General features: G+C 48.5%; 1 protein-coding gene across 3 annotated transcripts in view; it reads right to left on the bottom strand.

The window, feature by feature from the left end:
* DHX37 (DEAH-box helicase 37) overlaps positions 1 to 18,294 on the bottom strand; it is a 37,189-nt gene extending 18,895 nt beyond the window's left edge. For 2 of the 3 annotated variants that reach the window (XM_063086002.1, XM_063086004.1), the window contains exons 1-10: positions 18,127 to 18,294; positions 14,709 to 14,878; positions 12,512 to 12,624; positions 11,166 to 11,514; positions 8,613 to 8,761; positions 7,258 to 7,350; positions 5,327 to 5,423; positions 3,934 to 4,047; positions 1,553 to 1,654; positions 1,226 to 1,340 (exon numbers count right to left, since the gene is read on the bottom strand). In XM_063086002.1, the coding sequence (XP_062942072.1) occupies positions 1,226 to 1,340; positions 1,553 to 1,654; positions 3,934 to 4,047; positions 5,327 to 5,423; positions 7,258 to 7,350; positions 8,613 to 8,761; positions 11,166 to 11,514; positions 12,512 to 12,624; positions 14,709 to 14,878; positions 18,127 to 18,232 (1,408 nt within the window). In that variant the 5' untranslated portion in view covers positions 18,233 to 18,294. The remainder of the gene's footprint in view (positions 1 to 1,225; positions 1,341 to 1,552; positions 1,655 to 3,933; positions 4,048 to 5,326; positions 5,424 to 7,257; positions 7,351 to 8,612; positions 8,762 to 11,165; positions 11,515 to 12,511; positions 12,625 to 14,708; positions 14,879 to 18,126) is intronic. The other variant, XM_063086003.1, reaches the window with a different exon arrangement.
* Positions 18,295 to 21,240: the final 2,946 nt, after the last annotated feature.

Raw genomic sequence — 21,240 nt, 5'->3', positions numbered from 1 at the left:
GGGAGGTGACCTTGAGTCTGCAGACACCAGGCAACACGGACAGGTGTGCGACCTTGAGTCTGCAGACACCAGGCCACAAAGGCAGGCATGCAACCTTGAGTCTGCAAACACCATGCCACAAAGGCAAGCATGCAACCTTCAGTCTGCAGACACCAGGCCACACGGGCAGGTATGGTAGGGGACCTGGGAACAAGGCAGGCAGGAACACTGGCAAAATTCACAAGATGGGGTGGATGGCAGCCAAGGATGAGATGAGGCCATAGCACAGGGGTTGGGAAATTAGGATGTCGTGGCAGGGAGTGGCAATGTCGTTGTATGGGCAGGAGTTCCTGCTGAAAGGGGTGGCCAGCCACCCCAGGTGCTCCCTGACTTGAGACACAAGGCCGCAAAAACACCCACTGCCCAAGCGCCCACTGCAGCCTCCTGACATCCCTCACCCACCACTCAGTCTCCAAGACAGTGGACATGAAGCCCCGTGAGCCCCTGAACACTGAGATGCCTTAAGCAGAACAAAGACAGTGCATCATGGGACAGCGAATCTTGGCTTCCTTGCAGGACAGAATTAAGCTCACAGGGAGCATCTCAACTGCTCTCTAGATTTTTAACATGGAGAAAGCCAGCCTGGGGACCACTTCAGCATACAAGTCTCCGGCTAGAAGTTATTACAACTGTCTGAGCTACTGGATTATTTTGTGCAGTTATTACCTATTCCTGGTAAGTGAAGCTGATTCCTGTTAACATTGTTTTCTTTTTACATAAACCTACTCATCCAGAAGAGGTCAAGTCAGTTTAAATAATAACATTAGGCAACTAATTAAGCAAGTGCTATGGGACATGTTAAGACTGTGGAGGGGCTTCAGGAGGGGTGAATCTCAGGTGGGATACACCTGCTCCGTGTATGTGGGTGGGCACCTGTGCCAACTGGCACCTGCCTGTGCCTTGTGGATTCCTCTGCTGATCACACACACGGACATAAGGCAAACTCCAGCCCTCAACTCCCACTCTTCACTTAATCACTGAAGACTCACAATATTTTGGGCAGAATAAGGCAGGGCAGGTGCTGTGGACACTCTGGAACCCATGAGGAAACTAAGGCACAGCAAGGACAAGAGTCTATTCCAAGCCACTTGGGGAAAGACAAAGAGCCTGGGACCTCCCTCTACCCACACTGCCTTCACTCTGGGTTCAGAAAGGGAGAAGCAGCCATTCCCCTCGCCAGGTTCACCTGCAGGCAGCATCCGGTGGATCTTGCAGACCTTCCGGAAGCACTCGCCACTGTAGTCTTCCATTGGTGTCCGCTTGTTAAAATGCACCGTCACTGGGAACTGCCTGGATTCCACCTACAAGATGCCAAGAAGGCACGGGGAGTGACCCTTGCCTAGGGCCCTCCTTCTGTCCTCTTGATCTTTCGGAGTCCAGGTCTTTAAAGCCCCCCAACAATTGTCAGTCCCCATGTCACCAGGAGAGGTCTCCCGGGAGCTCCTTGACACCAGGGCATCCTGGCTCCAGCAAAGCTCACAGAGAGGGCCTAGGACTGTGGCCCTAGTGTTACCTTGATGACTGGGGGTGGCTTGGCAAAGAGCCGCTGGTTCTGGGTGAAGTCCTCTACCCGCAGTGTGGCCGACATGATAAGCAGCTTCAGTGGCAGGTGCCTCTGTGGGAGATCAGCTCAGTGACCCAGGGTACGGGCGGGGAGAGACTTCTGTCCTCCCAGCTTCCCCCAGCCCCCACCCTAAGCCCCTTCTGGTTGCCAAAGACCTCCTGGAAATTGTGGGCTGACAGCAGCATCTGCCTCTCCCAGGGCAGTGGTTTGTTAAAGGGGGTCTCTCCAGTCCCCATAAGTTAGTCCCTGATGGTGGAATGTGAGGCAGGAGGGCTGGGATCGGGCTCCCCTCAACCCAAACTGTCTGTCTGCCTGTTCCCGAGGTTCAGGGAGGAGCTGCCTGATGCTCCCTGGTTCCCAGCCCACCCTGTAGCAAGTGACAAACCTCATGGTGGGCTCCACTCTCGAGCCCTTGGATGCCATCTTTTTCTGCTAGTAACCACCAGAGTGTCTTTGGTGACTGCAGGCCAAGGTTAGAGGAACAGCACAGATCGACCTTCTCACACCCCGCAGTGACATTCCCAATGTGGACCTACTCCGTGTACCTGTCCGCCCCCACCTCGTTCTCCCACCTCACTCACTCTGCTAGGCTGCTCAAGGCTCCCTGATATTCCACAAAAGACAAACCAAGACCACAATAAGACACCACTGCACACCTACAAGGATGGCTTGGATTTTTAAAAAATGGAAAATAACAAGTATTGGCCAGGATGTGGAGAAACTGGAACCTTCCTTCACTGCTGATGGGAATGTAAAATGGAATTTTACAACCACTGTGGAAAAGTCTGGCAAATGGCTCAGATGGCTAAACACTGATGACCCAGCAATTCCACTGCTATGTTTATACCTGAGAAATACAACATGTGTATACAGCAACTTGTACACAAATGTTTGTAAGCAGCCAAAAAGTGGAAATAACCCGATGACAACCAACTGATGAATGGATAAAGAAAATGTGGCCTACCCTCAAAATGGAATATTGTCCAACCATGAAAAGGAGTGAATTACTGATACGGGCTACAACATTGATGAAGCTCAAAAACATGCTGCTGAGTGAAAGAAGCCAGGCACGAAAGGCCATATAGTGTATGACTCCATTTACATGAAATACCTAGAATGGACAAATCCATAGGGACGGAAAGTAGACTAATGGTTATCTAGGGATGGGGAGGGGGTTTGGGGGAAGGGTATGACAGCTAATGGGTACATGCTTTCTAGAGTGCTGAGTGATGAAAATGCTCTATAAAATTGGTTGTGGTGATGGCTGCGCAACTCTGAATGTACTGAAGACCAGTGTATGCTTTCCTGGGTCAGTTACATGGTATGTGAATAACAGGTCAAAAAAGTTTGTTAGAAAAACAGAAAAAGATCCCAGGCAGACTCCTGCCTCAGAGCCTTTGCACCTGCTCCTCCTGCTGCTTGGAACTCTCCTCGCCCCTCCATCCACACTGCCTGCTCCCGCACCTCCCTCAGCCCTCCACCTGAGTCTTCTTTTCGGGGAGGTCTTCCCCAACCCTCCACTCTCTCCCTGCTACTCCCCGCCCCTCAGCTTCCTTGCTCGTCAGTCACCAGCTCAGACTTTTGGAGCTTGTTTACTGCCTGTCACCCTCACTATAGGGGAAGCCCCACGAGGGCAGAAACTTTTAAAAGAACAAGACAGTGTCCTGTTCACTCGATTCCAGTGCCTTAAACGTGGCCAGGTACATGGCACGCCCAGGGCGCCGGCCTCTCTCTGCATCAAGCTGGTGCCCGAGAAGGCTGGGATCAAACTGCTCCATGGACACTCCCCCACACCCACACTAGGGCAGCATCCTTCCACCCAGCAGGCCTTGGGCATCACTTCTGCCTGATCTCTAGGTGGGGCAGGGAGACGGAGGGGAGGTCATGGCCCTCCCTGTTGTCAGCACACTGGCAAAAGAGGCCAGTGCTGGGGAACCCATCTCAGGGTGTGGGGGCACAAGGGCTTGGCCAGGCAGCCCTGCCCACTCTGCATATTCTAAAGACTTGGTGGCACCTTAAAGCTGATTCCAGTGAGGCCTGGCAGCCTCTCATGGGCTAATGAGGCTGCACCCAGGACCCCTGTGGTAGGAAGAGCAGAGGGGTGGGGTCACACTGAGACTCACAGCTCTGGTGCTAGGCCTGGACTCAGGCCCATGGGGCCTTCTCACAGCAGCAGCCTCGGGTACAGATGGGCATGGGCCAAGGGATCTTGAGTTCCTGACAGAGGTGGGGTGTGTGTGGGGGTGTGGGTGTGTGTATGTGTGCGTGTGTGTGGGTGTGGTAGGGGGCTTGGCCATGGGGACTCCCTGTCATCCCACCTCCTATGCTACCTTTGCCCGGAGAGACACGATGCGGGACAGAAGGCCGATGAGGATGTCCGTGTATACACTCCTCTCATGAGCTTCGTCAATGATCACCACCTTGTACTTCAGCAGCAGGAAGTCCTGGGGAGGAGGTCGGGAGAGTGAGGCTGGCCTCCCCCCCAGGCCGGAGCCACCAGTCACTTCATATCCCAGAACTCCCATTCAAAGAGCCCCCTGATAGCCAAAAGGACCCTGAGCACTTGGTCTCAGGGGGGAATCCCAGCTCTGTGACCTAGGGCAAGTTACTTTACCTGCCTGTGCCTCAGTTTCCTCATCAGTAAATGGGAACAACAGGATCTAGCTCCTGGGTCGTGGGGAGGTTTGGATGACAGCTAATACCTATAAAGGACATAGCATGGGGCTGGGGCCTGGGACAGAAAGTGCTAGACAAGGGGCAGCTACTATTTATCAGAGCTGAGCTACCAAGTACAGATGCCCACAGGATGGAATGTGGCAGGAAATGGAAATGATGAGATATGTGGAGGGTACTGTGGGCAATCGGACAGCATGCACCACACAGAAAGGGGCCACCTAGACCCAAAACAGAGACCCCTAGGTGGCCTTGGGGCCGAGAAGGTTGAAGTCACCTTGATCATCCTCTAAGATTCCGCCTGTCTGGGGGACATCACACAGCCTGCCAGGAACAGATCAGCCCTCATCAGACTGCAAACCTCAGTCTGGGCCCTGCACACTCCCTGGTGACATGCATGCCACCCTGCATGACTGACTGTCTGGCCAAGTTCCCAGAACATTCCAACTCCCTAGGAAGCTTCCTGAGTGAGTTGGCTGGAGAGGCAGCGGCTATGTGCCCTGATTTACATACTGAATGTCCTTGTAACACAGGCCTCCATGGCTGGGGATGTGAAAACACACCACTGCTCATGGGCAAGAATCAGCAGCCCCCTCCTCTATTCCTTATCATGAATTGGACCAGGAAGTCTCCAATACGAGATTATGCCTTGGTCCATGACTGGGTCTTCAACATACCAGGCAGTGCCCAGCACATCACGGTTGTTCAGTACACATTCAGGGAATGCACAAACTCTGTGAACCAAATCATAATAAAAATATGAGCTCATATTTAATGAACACCTACTAGGTACCAGGCATTGTGCTTAGCCACTCTCATGCTTTGTACAATTTCTATTTCACAACAATTCTGTAAGGAAGGCTCCAGTGAACAGATGGAGAAACTGAAGCTCAGAGAGGTTAAGTAACTCACCCAAGTCACAGAGCAGCACAGAGGTATGTAATGATCTGCCAATAGTAGGCATGCTGGCTGCTCATATCATGCGTGACATCTAACTCCCCGCTCCCAGGCTCCCTGGCCTTGCTTTGTCAGCCAAGACGAGCAACTCACCTTCTGGATTTCCTTGAGTAACACGCCATCTGTCATGAACTTGATTCTGGTCTCTTCGGTCACGTTTCCTTCATACCGGATCTGGTAGGAGACGGCCCTGTGGGAACAGGCTTCAGCTCAGGAGAAGCTTGCTGGGGCTGTAGCCATGTGGCCTGTGGCCATTGCAAGGGGGAAGTGGAGGAGGCCTAGTCCAACTGAGCAGGCGAGCCAAGGGCAGGGCCCACCAGCCACCAGAACAAGACCTAGACACCTCCCCAACCTGTTGGCCCCTTCCAATGCCTGGTCTTCAGAGAGAAGGGGGAGGGAGTAATTACCACCAGCCGGGGAGCCCCATCAACCAAACGCACGTGCGACCAGGGCTGGAGCCCAAGTGCTCAGGAGCTTGTCAGGAGACACCAGGGAAATCTGAACACGGGCTGGAGGATACTCAGAAGTTATTATATATGTACTTTTTAGTTATGACAGGGCTACTGTAGCTACGCTATAAAAACTCCTTATCTTTCAGACTTACGCAGTGAAATATTGGGGATAAAATAAGACATCTGAGACTTGATTTTAAAAAATCAGGGATGGTGTGTGGGTGGGGGGACAGGGCCGGTTATGAGGTGATAACTACTGAAACTGGGTCTCGGGTACTTGGGGACTCGTGATACTCTTCTTTCTACTTTTGTATATGCTTGAGTTTTACAATAAAAAAGCTAAAAGTTTACATAAAAAGTTAAAAAGAGTTAAAAAGTTAAAGAGAAGATGAGGTAGTTTTTTATGTATTGTTATTTTCAAGATATACTATTAAACAAAAGAGATGAGATACAGGATAGTGTGTACCACGCAACATTGTGTCAAAAACAGATGAGAGACACAGAGACTCAGTTGCTTGTCTGTGCACAGAACTGTGTAGAAGGAAACACTGGAAGTGGGCAGTGGCTGTCTCTGGGAAGGGAAGCTGGGACTGGGTGGGAAAGGGACTCCCCCACTACCCCATCCCTGCTTTAGTGTGCTTCCCAGCACGTTGGCCACCTAATGCACAAACACAACAAACCCCCGTGACTTTCATGCCAGCCCCAGGGAGGCAGGTGTCTCTGTCTGGTTCATCACCATGTTCCAAGAGCCCTGGCTGGGCCTGCGAACAGTAGGAGCCACTCAGTAAGTAACTATCTGATGAGTGGATGGACGCAGGAGACTCTTGCTCTGTCCTCTTTTGTGCTTGTTGGGTTTTAGACCACAATGGATGTATTACCTCTTCAAACCCACATTCAAGAGTGTGGGCTGAGGCCCAGGTATCTGCACTGCAAACACCTGCTCCTGAGCCATTCTACAGCAAATGAGATGCTTGCCATGTTCAAACTGCTTTCCAAACCAAGTCCTACAGACTTACTGCCAGGAGGATTCTGCATTTGGGAACCTAGACTTTTTTTTTTTTTTTTTTTTAAAGATGACCGGTAAGGGGATCTCAACCCTTGGCTTGGTGTTGTCAGCACCACGCTCAGCCAGTGAGCAAACTGGCCATCCCTATATAGGATCCGAACCCGTGGCCTTGGTGTTATCAGCACCACACTCTACCGAGTGAGCCACGGGCTGTCCTGGGAACCTAGACTTTTAAATTAACTTGGCAATGCTAAGCACTAATTATGTAACTGCCTGTGTGTGGCCACCTGCTCTGTCCTCACGCTCCCATACGGGCCATATTGTCCCCCCATGCACTGTGTCATGTACATCTAAAGGCCTGGCTGGCTTTGTCCTTGCTCTGTGGCCCCCCTGCCCAGGCAGGTCCTGTAGGAAGCCCTCTCATATGAGGATTCCCAGTGACACTCCCACCCAGCACCCTTGGCATGGGTGCCCATGACACTGCTCATCAACTCTTGGGCAGCTGAAAGCCAGGCAGGACCACAGGACCACCCCATGATCCCTCTCCCAGGAAGCAGAGCCCTCACCGCTGGGAAAGATTCATCTCCTTGGCCACTCGCTGGGACATGGCCATAGCGGCCACACGGCGGGGCTCTGTGATACCGATGATGCTGTCGTCTCTAGGGGAGGGAAAACACAACACATGAACAGTGCTCGGCCCCAAAAGCTACACACAGCTCTACATCAAAATGCACTGTATAGACTCAGTCCTTGTCTAGGTGGCAGAGAGGAGCAGCCCACGTGTCAACACGCAGGAGATGGTCAGACAGTCATGGCACAGCAGATGCCAGGCAGCTGCTAGAAGGAACAGGGCCTGGCTCCAGCTGGCCAGCAGCTTGGCAGCCCGTTGAGTGCACACTCCTCCAGATACAAGAGCCTGCTGGGCTGGCTGGTGAGCTCACTTGGTTAGAGCGTGGTGCTGAAAACACCAAGGTCCAGGATTCGATCCCTGTACCAGCCAGCTGCCCAGAAAAAAAAAAAAAAAAAGAAAGAAAGAAAAACCTGCAAGGGGACAGGTGACTGTTTCCAGACTCTGTAGGGACGAGTAAGCAACATGGGCCAAGGCTGCTCTCCCTAGAAAGGCTGCTGGCGAGGCTGGCCCTCGGCTGGCATCTGGAGGACTTTGGGAGGATTCCCTCCACTTCCTGATAAGAAAGGCTCACTGCCCCTAACCTGTTTGTACAAGTGATGTGGTTTATGGATAACACCTACTTTCCTTTTGGGCATCTGGGATTTGGGTTCCTGTCAGAGTGGGCTTTGGTGACCCCAGTAAAAACCACAGGCCTTAAGTCTCTATCAAGCTTTCCTCGTAGAAGACATTTCACACGTGTTTCACAACTGATTACTGGGGGAATTAAGTGTGTCCTATGGGATTCCACAGGGGAGGGCTGCAGAAGCTTGGGCCTGGAGTCCCCCAGACTTTACCCCATATGACTTTTCGCTCTGCTGGTTGTGCTTTGCATCCATTTGCTGTAACAAATCACAGCCATGGGTACAACTGTATACTAAGTCCCAGGAGTTCTCTTAGCGAATCAGTGAACCAGGGGGTGGTCTTGGGGAACCCGACACACATGGGTCAAAGGTGCCAACAGGAGCTACACAGTGATAACAGTAAATATATCACTCTATATGCCAAGGGCTGATATAAGCATTTTAGGCAAATCTACTCACGTAATCCACATAACAACCCTGTGAAATAGGTGCTATTATTACCCCCATCTCACAGCCAAGGAAACCGAGGCCCAGAGAGGTAACGTACCCTGTCTGAAGTCACATAGCATATAAATGGCAGAGTCAGGACTGGATCCCTGGGAGCCCAGGCTCAGGGACATCTCCAGTGTAACCAGAGAAACCTGCAGAGAACCCTGTGCCTAGCTCCTACCTGCTGTAACCAGCTTCATAGAGAAACTGAGGCACCTGCGTGGTCTTCCCGCTGCCAGTCTCGCCACACACGATGACAATGGGGTGCTCGGCCACAGCCTCCATGATTGCTTGTTCTTCAGAGAGAATGGGGAGCTTTAGCCGTTCTTCCTGGGGGGAGAGGAAGCCAGCGCTCAGGGAATGGGGGAGTGGAGGGCCGCAGGATGACAGAGGAGACAAGGTGACCCCACTCACTCACAACAAGACTACATAAGGTGACACGGCCTCTACAAAGGTGGCAGCCAGCATGTAGGCAGTGCACAGATATGCCTGTTGGTGAATAAAAGCCTTGATAGCTATGAGACAGGCATATAGGGGACAAAGAGCCATGGCTCCTGGAGACAGAGACATGGACTGTGTCCTTTGGAACCACAGGCCCAATGTCCTCAGGTGCAGCTTGGCTGGTGCAGAGAAACCTCTCTGAGACATGGGAACTCCCAGCTGCAGCTGGTGGCAATCTCAATGTATGGTATGATCACTTCAATAAACAATCTGATACTAATTTTATCAAAGCTGAGGATGTTGGATCTGGCAATTTCTCTCCTAGGTACGCTCTCTAGAGCAGTGGCTTTCAGATACTTTTTTCCTATGACCCACAGAAAGAAACACATTTTACATCATGACTCAGTACACACATACACGCATGCGCACACACACACATTATATACTGAAAGAAAGTTTCATAAAACATCGCTTACCCTAATGTGTCAAGCATGCTAATAAGCTAATATTTTTTGTTCTGCTCTATTTTTACTTTATTCCATTTCATCAGGGAAATTGTCCAGAGCAAGAGCTAAAAGACCAGCAGGAGCCAAGAAGAGGGGCACCATCCCACACTGAGAACTGTGTGAGCAAAGGCACCGAGGCAGGAAGGTGGCTGGGTTCCTCCAGCAACTATTTCAAACCATAAAGCATGTTATAGAAAGTTAGGTGGCATGTGACTAGGTCCTTTTTTTTCAAGTGAAAAAGGATAGAAAATTCTAGTGCATTGTTCTAAATGAGAATAAGTACTGTTTAATGAGACTATAATTTCAGTTATAGGTAGATTTGTTTGCTTATATATAAAGTATTAATTAGGGTTTGCTGACTGCTCTAACAAATGTGGCTTCACATTACAAAGGTTTGCCTTCAAGTGATGTCATAGCCCAGTGCCATCTGGTGGTGAGTGTTGGTGTGGGATTCTGCTCCACCCAGTCATTCAGAGACCCAGGCTCCTCCACGTCCTCCCCCTGCCATCCCTTAGGACATCAGTCCTTGCTTTTCTTTGTGATTTTTCCATATGTGTATTCCTAAGCAAGATATTGCTTAGGTTTGCCTGTCTTTATAAATGACATTGTGTCATTTATATTTATCTACATTTTGGTTTTTTTTGTAATTAAACATATTTTGAGCTTTATCCATGTCCATGCATGTAGCTGAGGTCTATTCCAATATTTCCCCACTGCTATTGAGTGTTCCATCATGTGAGTATACCACAGTATAAGTATTCTGCTGCTGGCCATTTGGGTTGTTTTAGCTTTTTGCTATTATCTTAACTGCTGTTTTAAACATTTTTGTCCTTCTCTTATGCACACACGTGCAAATGTTTCTCTCAGGCAGTCTTTGCAAACTGGAAGTCACAACCATCTTTGGGTCATGAAATGAAAAGCATTTAAAAAAAATTTTTTTTGGTACTGGCCAGTCAGTACAGGGATCAAACGATTCAGTTGAGAACTGAATCATATCAGCTGTCCAGCTGATAACACCATGGTCCAGATCATCCCATTTCCTGTGCCCAGTGCAGGGTCTGGTCTGCATACACTCAGCAGAAATGTGTCCACTGATGGACAAACGGAATAACCACCATCTGTATTGGGTCAGGCCCTGGGCTAAGTGACCTGGCATCTATGATGTCACCAAAACCTCACACCCCCTCAGACAAGACAGTCAAAAATGACACCTCTAAGGGTTCAGGGTTTCTACTGTGGGCTGTGGGCTTTACATACCCTAAATCCTTTCATTGTATGACAACCCAGTGGGAACCTCGTTGTACCAGTTAAGGAAACTGAGGCACAGAGAAGTAGAGCATCTTAAGTAGATGGAATACCCCCATTTTACAGATGAAGAAAATGAGGCTCAGGATGTGAGCTAGAATGTGGTGGACCCAGCACTCGATTTCAGGTCAACTGATTCTACTGCCCAGACTCTTCTCTGGATTAGTGGCCACCTGGATAGGACACGCAGTCAGAGGATATGGTGATAAAGCCTGCAGACATGCCCTCGATTGCCCCGACTGTGAGCCAGGCCTGCTGCCCGCCCCTCACCTGCATCGCCCCTCACCTGCATTGTGGAGCATCAATGCTCATCACTCTCTACCCACAAGGCAGGCACTGTCATCCTCCCCTTTCCCAGATGAGGCCACTGAAGCACAGAGAGGGATGAAGCCTGTCCCACTTCACCAACAGGCCCTCTTCCTGCACCCTAGCCCTCACCAGGCTAACCTACATTCTTAGTCACAAACGTTGGAGCGGCAAACCTGCATTTCTGGGGAGCGGTTCAAAGGGATGAATATGGCGGGCTTGGCTGGGGGCCTGTCCAGGGTGGAGGCTACTGCTGGAGGGGTGGGGGCAGAAGTCCCAGCTGGGGAGAGCTGACTGCTGGGCACTGTGCTCTCATCCCTGGTCCCCAGTGGAGCTGGCGGCATATGTGCTGTTGCTGTCCCTGCACCAGCCCCAGCCTGCTCAGGGGCTGGGGCCTCGTCAGGCTCAGACTCCTCCTCCGAGGACTCGGATTCCTCCTCTGCTGACGGCCAGTGCCGCTTCCGGTGGGCCCCACTCAGGCTGCTGATCTTCTCCTGACCCTGGGCTGCAATCTCACTGGGTTTCCTGCAGGGGGAGCAGAGGCTTCAGGCACAGAGGCCTAGGACACCCAAGGCAGCTACGGGTTGCTGAACACTCACCAGAGGTCAGGACTCAAAGGCCATGCCCCTTTCCACCACAGGGCCCGCTTGCTGTTCCCACCCCCAGAAACACCCTTCCTGCAGATAACTTCTCCCTCACTAAACTCAAGTCTCTGTTCGAATGTCCCCTAAGATTTTGCCTGATCATACAATCCAAAACACCTCCCCTTCTCCTTCCATGCACTTTTCCCTGCTTTATTTTTTGCTTGGTACTTGATATATACGTATTTGTTTGATGACTGCCCATCTCCCCACCATTAGATTGTAAGCTCCCTAAGGTAAAGGATTTAATTTTTGTGCACTGCTCTATCCCCAGGGCCTAGAGGAGAGCCCGGGACAGGGTCTGCACTCAGTGAACAGTCACTAATGAACATGAGCTTGCAGAGACAGGCCAGTACAGGCAAATGACCACAGCGACTGCATATGAGACAGCAGAGCATGGGAGGCGGGGTGGGAGGGGCATGCAGGCTTGTGTGAGGTCAGCAGCCCGGCAGAAATGCCAATCTGGTGTGGCCAGATTGCCCAACTGGTCAAGACCAAGTGGGAACCTGGATTTTAATGTGAAATCTCCTAATTCTTAAATGTTGGCTCCACTAGATTGAACAGTTATCTCCCCCAAATCCAAGTCCACCCAGAACCTCAGAATGTGATCTTATTTGGAGATAGGTTCTTTGCAGATATCATTAAGTCTAGATGAGGTCATACCCCCTTTAGCAGAGCAAGAAACTTTGCTGTCCTGTGCATTATAGGATGTTTAGCAGCATTGATGGCCTTTACCCATTAGGGGCATTTAGCACAGAAGATCGTCAGCCACTCGGGCCACCACAAATGTATTTTCTCATAACGCTCCACCCCCAGAAGATGCCATAACCTGTCAACTACCCCTGGGAGCCCTGGCAGGAGGGAGGGGCTGGCCGACTCACTCTTTGGTGTAGTACATGCGCTCCCCAGTGCCCAGCTTCGACGTGGTATAAAAAAGTCTCATCTCGACCTCTGAAACCTGGACTTCACTCAATTTCTGCAGCATCTCTGCTCGCTGGGAAAGGAAACAAATACGTCATGCCTTTGGCACAATGGCCCTCTCCTCAGAAGGGAAGTGGGACTCTAAATAAAATTTCAGCAGTGATAACACCTCCCCAGAGCCTAGCAAGGCTCTTTTTAAATCTTTTTAAAGGTCAAGCTGCAAATTGTACATATACGTCTTATACACACTTCCATATATATATTGCACTATTTTAAAAAAAGGCAAGGTACAGGATGGTAGGGAAAAAAATACTAAACAGGATGAGAAAGGCTACACTCACAGAAGTGTGAGTCTTATCTCTATTAGTGGCTCCAGGGACTGTATGTCCACGGCCGCTAACGAGAGACCCACGTGCTTCTGATGGAAATACACTGCACTCATGTGCGGTGGCCTCGCCAGGAAGTCAAACTTGAATCTCATGAAACCTCCACAGCAGGGTTCCTCAATCTCAGCACTATTGACATTTTGGGCTGGATCATTTTTTGCTGTTCTGCGTACCACAAGCCATTTAGCAGCAGCCCAGGCCTCTGTCCACTAGATGCCAGCAGCATTCCCCCAAGTTGTTACAACCCACAAAACTGGGTGCAAAAATATCCTGGTTGAGAACCATTGTTCTAGATCCAAATACTAGTTTACAGGAAATTTGGAAGGCAGAGGAGCAGGTTTAACTACATCAAAGAGAATAAAATTTTAAAAATCCATTCTGTAGGAAATTCTATGAGATAACACAATTTCTTCAAGTACATTACTGGAGAGAAGGAGAAAAAAAAAAGAGATGGGGTGGGGGAACATCTTTGACAATTGGAAATTTGACCATTTACTGGATATGTGATATTTTAAAAAATATAGGTGCGTTAATGGTATTGTGGTTTAGAGACACAAATTAAAATATTTATGGATAAAATACTATGTATAGTGGGTTGAATGGTGGCCCACAGAAAGATATGTTCATACCCGGGAGCCAGGGAGCATGATCTTATTTGGTAAAAGGATCTTTGCAGACGTAATTAAGTTAAGAATCTTGAGAGCAACCTGGCTTATCCAAGTGGCTCCCAAATCTGCAGACAAGTGTCCTTATCAGAGACACACAGAGAAGGGGATGAAAAGACAGAGGTAGAGACTGGAGTGATGTAGCCACAAGCCAAGGAAGCCTGGAGCCCAAGAGGCTGGAACAGGCATGGAAGGATCCTCCCCAGAGCCTAGTGAGGGAGCGCAGACCTAATGACACCTTAACTTTGGACTTCCAGCCTCCAGAACCATGACAGAATAAATTTCTGTTGTTTTAAGCCACCCAGTTTGTGGTCATTTGTTATAAACAGCTATGGGAAACTAATACAGGTTTATTCTGCCTGGGATTTGTTTTAAAATGACTCAGGAGATAGAAGAATGACCACAGTTGAGATGACCCATGACTGACCAGGGCTGGGTAACTGTTGGAGCTGGTGATAGGCACATGAGAGTTTATTATAATATTCTTTTGTGTATGTTTAAATTTCCCATTACAAGGGTTGGCAGGTTAGCTCAGTCAGTTAGAGTGCCACCTTGTAACACCGAGGTCAAGGGTCTGTATTCCCATACAGACCAGCTGCCAAAATAAATAAATAAATGAATAAATTTCCCATTACAAAGTTTTTCCCTTAAAAAAAAAAAAGTAATGAAAAAAGTTTGAAGTTCTCTAGAATACAGTTAAAAAATAACACAAAAGTGATCTTTTAAAAAAAATTGAGCATGTTGACCAAATGACTGCCCAGGTAGCAAATGTTTGGCCCCAACAAATTTGGAAGTGATGCAGACTGACAGAGTCCCAAGCAGCAGGTTCCTGGGAGGGTGTGAAGGCTCTGGAGTCGTGTGTACAGTATGGAGGCCACAAGCCATACGAGGCTATTTGAATTTAAATTAATTAAAAGTAAATCACATTACAAATTTAGTTCTTCAGCCACACTAGCCATATTTCAAGGGCTCAACAGCCACCTGCGGCTAGTGGCTACTGCATCAGACCATGCAGACATAGAACATTTCTGTCATCTCAGAAAGTTCCAAGGGACAGTCTGCTCAGAGACCATGCTGGCAGAGCCGTGCGCCAGAGTGGTGCATACCTGGCTCTTTTTCTCCTTCTGCTCTAAGATTTTCTGCAGCACTTTCCTCTCTTTCTTGGTCAGAGGCTTCTTTTCCCTCTTCGACAGGGGTGGGGCTTTGGGCTTCTTCTTCTTCTTCCCCGGCAGGACAAGCGCATTGCTTGCATCAACTCCTTTCAACGTGCCCTGGTCTGAAAAGACATGCTTGCCTCACCCACAGCCCAGGAAGCCAAAGGGTGCAGACCCTCACCAATGCGGCCTCTTCCCCTCCAGGGCAGCTCTGTTCCTGCCTCTTGCAGGCTCCTGCCCCGCCATGAGCCCACTGAGCTTGCAGATATAATAAGCGCATCTGTGAGGTCAAAACTGTTTTCATAATGATGCTATGACATTCTCTAAGAGTGCCCAGTAGACTATGCTGCTCAGTTGGTATCAGATCTACTTTTTTTTTTTTTTTTTCTTTAAAAGATGACCAGTAAGGGGATCTCAACCCTTGGCTTGGTGTTGTCAGCACCACGCTCAGCCAGTGAGCAAACCGGCCATCCCTATATAGGATCCGAACCCGTGGCCTTGGTGTTATCAGCACCGCACTCTACCAAGTGAGCCACGGGCCGGCCTAGATCTACTTTTAAACATAATACTTTGAAAGTATACAATCTATACCACTTTAGAAAAATTCAGTTATCATATTACTCTTCAACTCCACCTACTGCAGAATCTTAGGGAGGAGAAACCTTGGAGAGTACCTACTTCTGCCTTACATCTGAAGCTGGGGTTTCCTCTCTAGTGTTCTTGTATGGCAAGTATCTGATTCTTTATTCACTGTTCAGTTTGTATGTCTTTATTTATGTTACAAAGAGCAGGAGAGGTTCTGTGACCTTAATTAAGAATGAGACAATTTTAAGCAATGCTACCTACCCTTTACCTGTCCTCGTTCTGCAGTTCTCAAATAAATAGAATTAAAAGCCCCCCTCCCCCAAAAAAGAGCATAGAGTGGACAGTGGTGTTTTCCATAGGCTCCAAATCATTGTTGCGCTGATGGCTAATTGAGCATGTACTTGTATATATATTCTTGTGTTTCAAAAATTTAATTTCTAATATAGTAAATATTGATTGATATAATCCACACTAACAAAAACTGTTTGGGGTCCTCATTTTTTAAGAATGTAAAGGGTTCTGAGATCAAAAAGTCTGAGAACCACAGTGCTGTAGGAAAAAAAAGGGGAGGGGATGTGATGAAAATAAAAATAAAGAAGTGGGTGGCAATATGAAACAGATGGTCGGGAAGGCTCTTCGAGGGAGATGATCTGAGTTAAGTTCTCGTAAGATCTCTCTGGCTCCTGAGACAGGTGGGGATAAATGGAGATGTCCTGTGCTGATGTGAGAAACAACTTCCCCCAAATCTCTGGGTCCAAGAGACTCCAGCCCCTTGGCTCTAATGGCCCGGTGTCAGCTGTCAGTCCAGGGGTCTTTAGCCTTTTAGGAGGTGCTGTCCTGTGCTGTCACTGCTATTACTCTGGTTGGCACCAGATGCCTCATGCCTCCATAGCTTTTCTTTACTTTTCAAAGCATTCTTGTTTTGGTCACAAACACATTTTCACAATATGCCACCTCCAAAACTCTGATAGCAGGTAGGATGGCCACTACTACTGGTCCCATTTTACAGATGAGAAAATCGAGGAACAGAAATGTTAAGCAATTTACCTCAACTCCCAGCCTCTCTATGCAATGTGAAGAGGGAATTCAGCCTTCCAGATTCCCATCCTGACATTCTTTCCTGGAACCTCACTGTCTTCCAGGTCCAACAAGAGTGTGGAAGAGAATGCAGACTGGTGGGTAGAGAGAAGCAGGCTTCTCCAGCGGCCCCAGCTCCCCATCCATCCACTTCTGGACTCTGGAATCTTTCCTAACGCTAAATCAGCCCGGCCCTCGGGAGGCTTACACAAGAAGTTGGATGAGCTCGATTTTGGAACACATTGAGTTTCAGGGGCCTGCAAGACATCCTTGAACCCACTCAATCACTTCATCCCACCTTTTCTCTGAAACTGGCCCAATCAAGGTGATTGATGCCCTCTTGGTGTTGAATCCATTGGTCCTTCTCTCCCTCCCTGACGCCAAAGCAGCATCTGACGCAGATGGGAAGCCCTCCTTCCCAGCTCTCCTTCACCTCACAGACCACTCCATCTCCCTTGCAGGCTCCTGCTCATTTCCCTCTCCTCCAGGGCTGGACTCATTCCCTTGGTAAGCCAATCCAGCCTTCAGACTTTACATAAATATCATCTACACACAGATGATTCCAAAATTGATATCTCCAACTGCACTTGCCTCTCCTGAGCATCCGAGTCAACAGCTGCCTGTCCACCCTCTCTCCTTGGATATCTACCAGGGCCCGCAAACCACTCATATCCAAAGCTGAGCTCCTGGTTCTCCCAAGCTGCTCACTCCTGCCTTCTCCAGTGGCCGGGCCCAATGCCTGAGAGTCATTCTTGTCAACTCCTTTGTTCTTGTGCACACGCCAGCAAATCCTGCCAGCTCCACCTTCAAATCCACATCCTGAATCCGATAGCTTCTCACCACCTGTACTGCTGCCTCCCTGGTCCAAACATCAACTCCAGCTTCCTAACTGATCATCTTGGCTTACCTTTGTTTTTCCTCAACACAGAAGCCTAAGTGATGCTGTTAAAACATAAGCCCAGGTCCTGTCCCTCCTCTGCTCCAAACCCTCCCATGGCTCCCCCTCACTTTGAGTCAGCCTTGCGGTGACTCATGAGGTCCTACCTGCAGGACTTCAATAACACACCAATAACACTTTCTCAGTGAGGCCTTCCCTGGCCACCCCGTAGAACATCACCACCCACCTAATCACCTCTTAGGCTCTTTCTCCTTAGTACCTGTACCCACACAACACTCTATATTGATTGTGTCAACAACGTGTCTCCTTTGCCTGTCTCCTCCCATAAGCACGTAAGCTCGCGGTGGCAGGGCTTTTTAAAATCTCCTTTTGTGCTATGTCTCCAGGACCCGAATAGTGCCTGGCACTTTTACTACAAAGGAGTCTGGGCAGAAATGTTATGCAGCCCGGAGCTCAGCAGACAGGACTGGGCTAAAAAATACAAATTGAGGGGCCTCTGGCAAGGAGATTATAATAAAAGTCATGGGAAAGGATCGAACTACTTCATTTTCTTGTGCAATTTTCCATGCTACTATTTTAGGGTGAGAGACACCCTGGGTACCGTCCCATATTCATTGTTAAAACTAGGCTGTCACTGTCCCCCCTCTTTTGGATCACCTGTAATGGGCGTTCTTCTCTGGGACTCCCGCCCTAGAGTCACGAAGGCAGGGCACAGGCCGGCGAACCCCTGGTTCCCGGTGGCCAGCCCTGGCGGCGAAGCCCTGGGCGGCCCCTCCCCCGAAACCCATCGCCCGTCCCGGGACGTCTCACCTTCTAGTTCCAACCGCACGGGGGGCGGCTCGGGGGGGGACTTCGAAGAGCCGGGGACGGCCTGCTGGCGCCCCTTGATGTTATACCGCCGACGCAGCTTCCCCATGGCGCCTCTGCCCCTCGCGGCTCCCACGGGCTGGACCAGCGGCGCAACTCCAAGCCCAGACCACGTGGGCTCCCAGACTACCAGCTCAGGCCATGAGACTTCCGGGCTGCTCTCTCGCGAGAGCTGGGACTGACAGGGAATCTGAGGGGTGGGGCTGGAGGCGGGACGGCATGGAAAGGCAGAGCCGAGCCGGAGTGCGGGGCCCAGGGCTCTTTTCATTTGATGGGGTTTTTTTTAGCCCCTTCCTGCCCCGGATGTAGTTTTGAGTGTCTGAATTATCTACTAATACTAATTTGGCTACTGGGAGTGGGAGTGTTTTGTCACCTTGTAAATAATAACTCCATCCCCAATACAAACTTCTTCCCCTACCCTATTTTGCTCATCTGCATTTTCTGACATTCCCACAAGGAATATATGTATTACTTGTGTAGTAAAAAGGCACGAAACATTTCCATCACAGGGATAGATAAATCTAAAAGGAGAAAGCATCTATTACACAACTTTAAACTCTCATTACCGCATCACACTGTAGTGCACTCGGAAATAATGCATTTTCTGAATGCTATAATTATCTTGTGAATAGAACAGTTATATTGTACCACATTTTTTCTGTTAAAAGCATTAACTCGTTAAAAGCAAACATTTAAATTATAACACAGAAAAAGGTGAAGTTAAATTATATCGCAAAAGGGTGAACTAGAAGTTATTTTAGTATTTTAGAAAGGATAAAGTTACTTTTAGAGAGTGCCAAATGAAAAACATATACAGAACCTAGAATAAGTGCAGACTTGGTAAGCAATAGTTGTTGAATGAATATGTAAAACCCTCCCCCCCCCAAATAAACAAGAGGCTGGCCAGTTAGCTCAGTTGGTCAGACTGAGGTGCTTTTAACACCAAGGTTCAGGATTTAATCCCTGTACCCGCCCGCCGCCAAAACAAAACAAAAAAATAAAACACGAACTCACAGGTGGTGCAGGACAGAATTTAGGTAGCACACATATGAACATTTTTTTAAAAGTTATATATTAATCTCAATGGATTTTTAAAAAGTAATTAGAATTTCAAATCTATGTTTTCACGGATTTTTTTGCTCAGAATGATAGTGATCTTAAGTTTTTTCTTTAAATAGGTTTACTTCAGCAAATTAAAAGTGTTCATTTAACACACACTAAGTAGGGCTGGCTGGTTAGCTTAGTGGGTTAGGTTGCCACCTCGATCAATGATTCTGATCCTCTTAACCGCCAGCCACCAAAAAAGAAAAGCAAACAAAAATAAGTGAACAAAAAACAATATTAATTAAGCAAGTAGGAGTACATTCTCCCACATCTTCTTCCAAAATATTATATACCAAAGGATTAGCTTCCAGAAGAAATAAAGAACATCTTGTAAATCAAGAATAAAAAGATATATATAAAAATGGAGGGATCTCATAAATATAAAGTTGAAAAGAAGCCAACCACGAATCATACTGTGAGTCCACTTGCATAAAGTTCAAACACATCGTACCTGCCAGCTGCCAAAAAAAGAAAAGTTCAAACACAGGCAAAATTAATCCCCTAAATTCTGGAAGGAACATAGTGAATGGGAGGGAACAAAGGAGGCTTTCTGGGGAACCGGTAATGTTCTATTTCTTGATCTGTGTGCTGCTTACCTTGTTTGTTCAGTTCGTGAAAATTCATAAAAAGATTTGTGTATTTTTCTGTATGTTATGTTATATCTCAGTGAAAAAGTTTACTTTACAAAAAGATAAACACCACAAATAAAAAATGGTCAAAAGGAATTGAACAGGCAATTCACAGGAGTAAGTCAAATGGCCAATAAAAACATGAAAACCTCTCCAGGAATCCAGAAAATGTAAGTTCAAGAATAGGATACAATTTTTCACTCTTTGGATTGGCAAATATTAAGTTTTATTTTCCTGGTTGTCTCAAAAACTTTCTGGTTAGACCTAGTTTGTTTGATTTAGGATGCAAACAAGGTCCGTGTATGGAATTTGGTTATTATGACTGTTAAGTTTTTAAAACCAATAATTCTCCCCTCCTGTGTTCACCTTTTATGCCACGTATTTGTTGAAGAAACTGAGTCGTTTGTCCTGTAAAATGCCCCACATTCTGGATTTGCCTGATTGCTCTGCTGCTTCTAAGTTTTTCCTCCATCCCCCTTTATTTCCTGCAAACTGTTGGTTAGATCTAGAGGCCAGACGAGGTCCGGGCTCCCTGTGTTTTGGCAACGATCCACCGGAGGTGGCGCTCGTACTTCCGGACACAAAAATTGATTGGCGGGTCGCGTCTTCATAACTTGGCCCCTCCATTTCCAAGTTCCCTGCCAACCTTTCATTTCTTGGGTTTGGTATCTTTTCATGATCATCGCCTGAATCCATGATTTCATTAAGGGGTGTAAAATAATTTTCTAACTCTCCCATTCCCTTCTCATGTATTAGCGGGACTCTAAAAGAACTCTCCCTCCTCAACTATTTTGTGACTCTGAAACACAGGATGGATGCTTGATGGTTTCCCTCTAGAATTTTCAGAATGAATGAGCTAATGCACACGGTGGCCGGTTTTTGGGTACCATTGTAACAAATTCACGGAGATTATATACACATAATTTTTTTCCACATTTTCCAATCAGTTGCAGTCATCATCCTTTGGGGCCTGTTGCAAGTTTTACAGGCACGAGTTGGTTGTAACGGTAAAGTTAAAATCAAAAATTATTTTTTAAGAAAGCGATGAAAAAGCCCCACCACCAGGTCAGGGAGGGCTCCCGGGGGACCGAAGGTGGGGAGACACGGCGGCCTCGCGGGCGGGCGGCTCTGGCCAGGCGGGGGCGGGGCGCGACGTGGGCAGGGCCGTCGCGCCTTTGCGCGCGGGGCGGGGCAGGTGGCGCAGCGGTGGCGGTGGCGGCGGCAGCTGCTGGCAGAGGCGCCAACGCTGTCCTCGCTGGAGCCCGCAGCGTCCCTGCGCGCAGCCTACACCCTGCACCGCGATCCCGCATCCAGCCGGCCGAGC

The sequence above is a fragment of the Cynocephalus volans genome, chromosome 2 (assembly GCF_027409185.1).
Source record: "Cynocephalus volans isolate mCynVol1 chromosome 2, mCynVol1.pri, whole genome shotgun sequence".
In the NCBI taxonomy this organism is placed as follows: domain Eukaryota; kingdom Metazoa; phylum Chordata; class Mammalia; order Dermoptera; family Cynocephalidae; genus Cynocephalus; species Cynocephalus volans.
The sequence above is the reverse complement of the archived record's forward strand: the minus strand, read 5'-3'. Positions and strand labels throughout refer to the sequence as shown.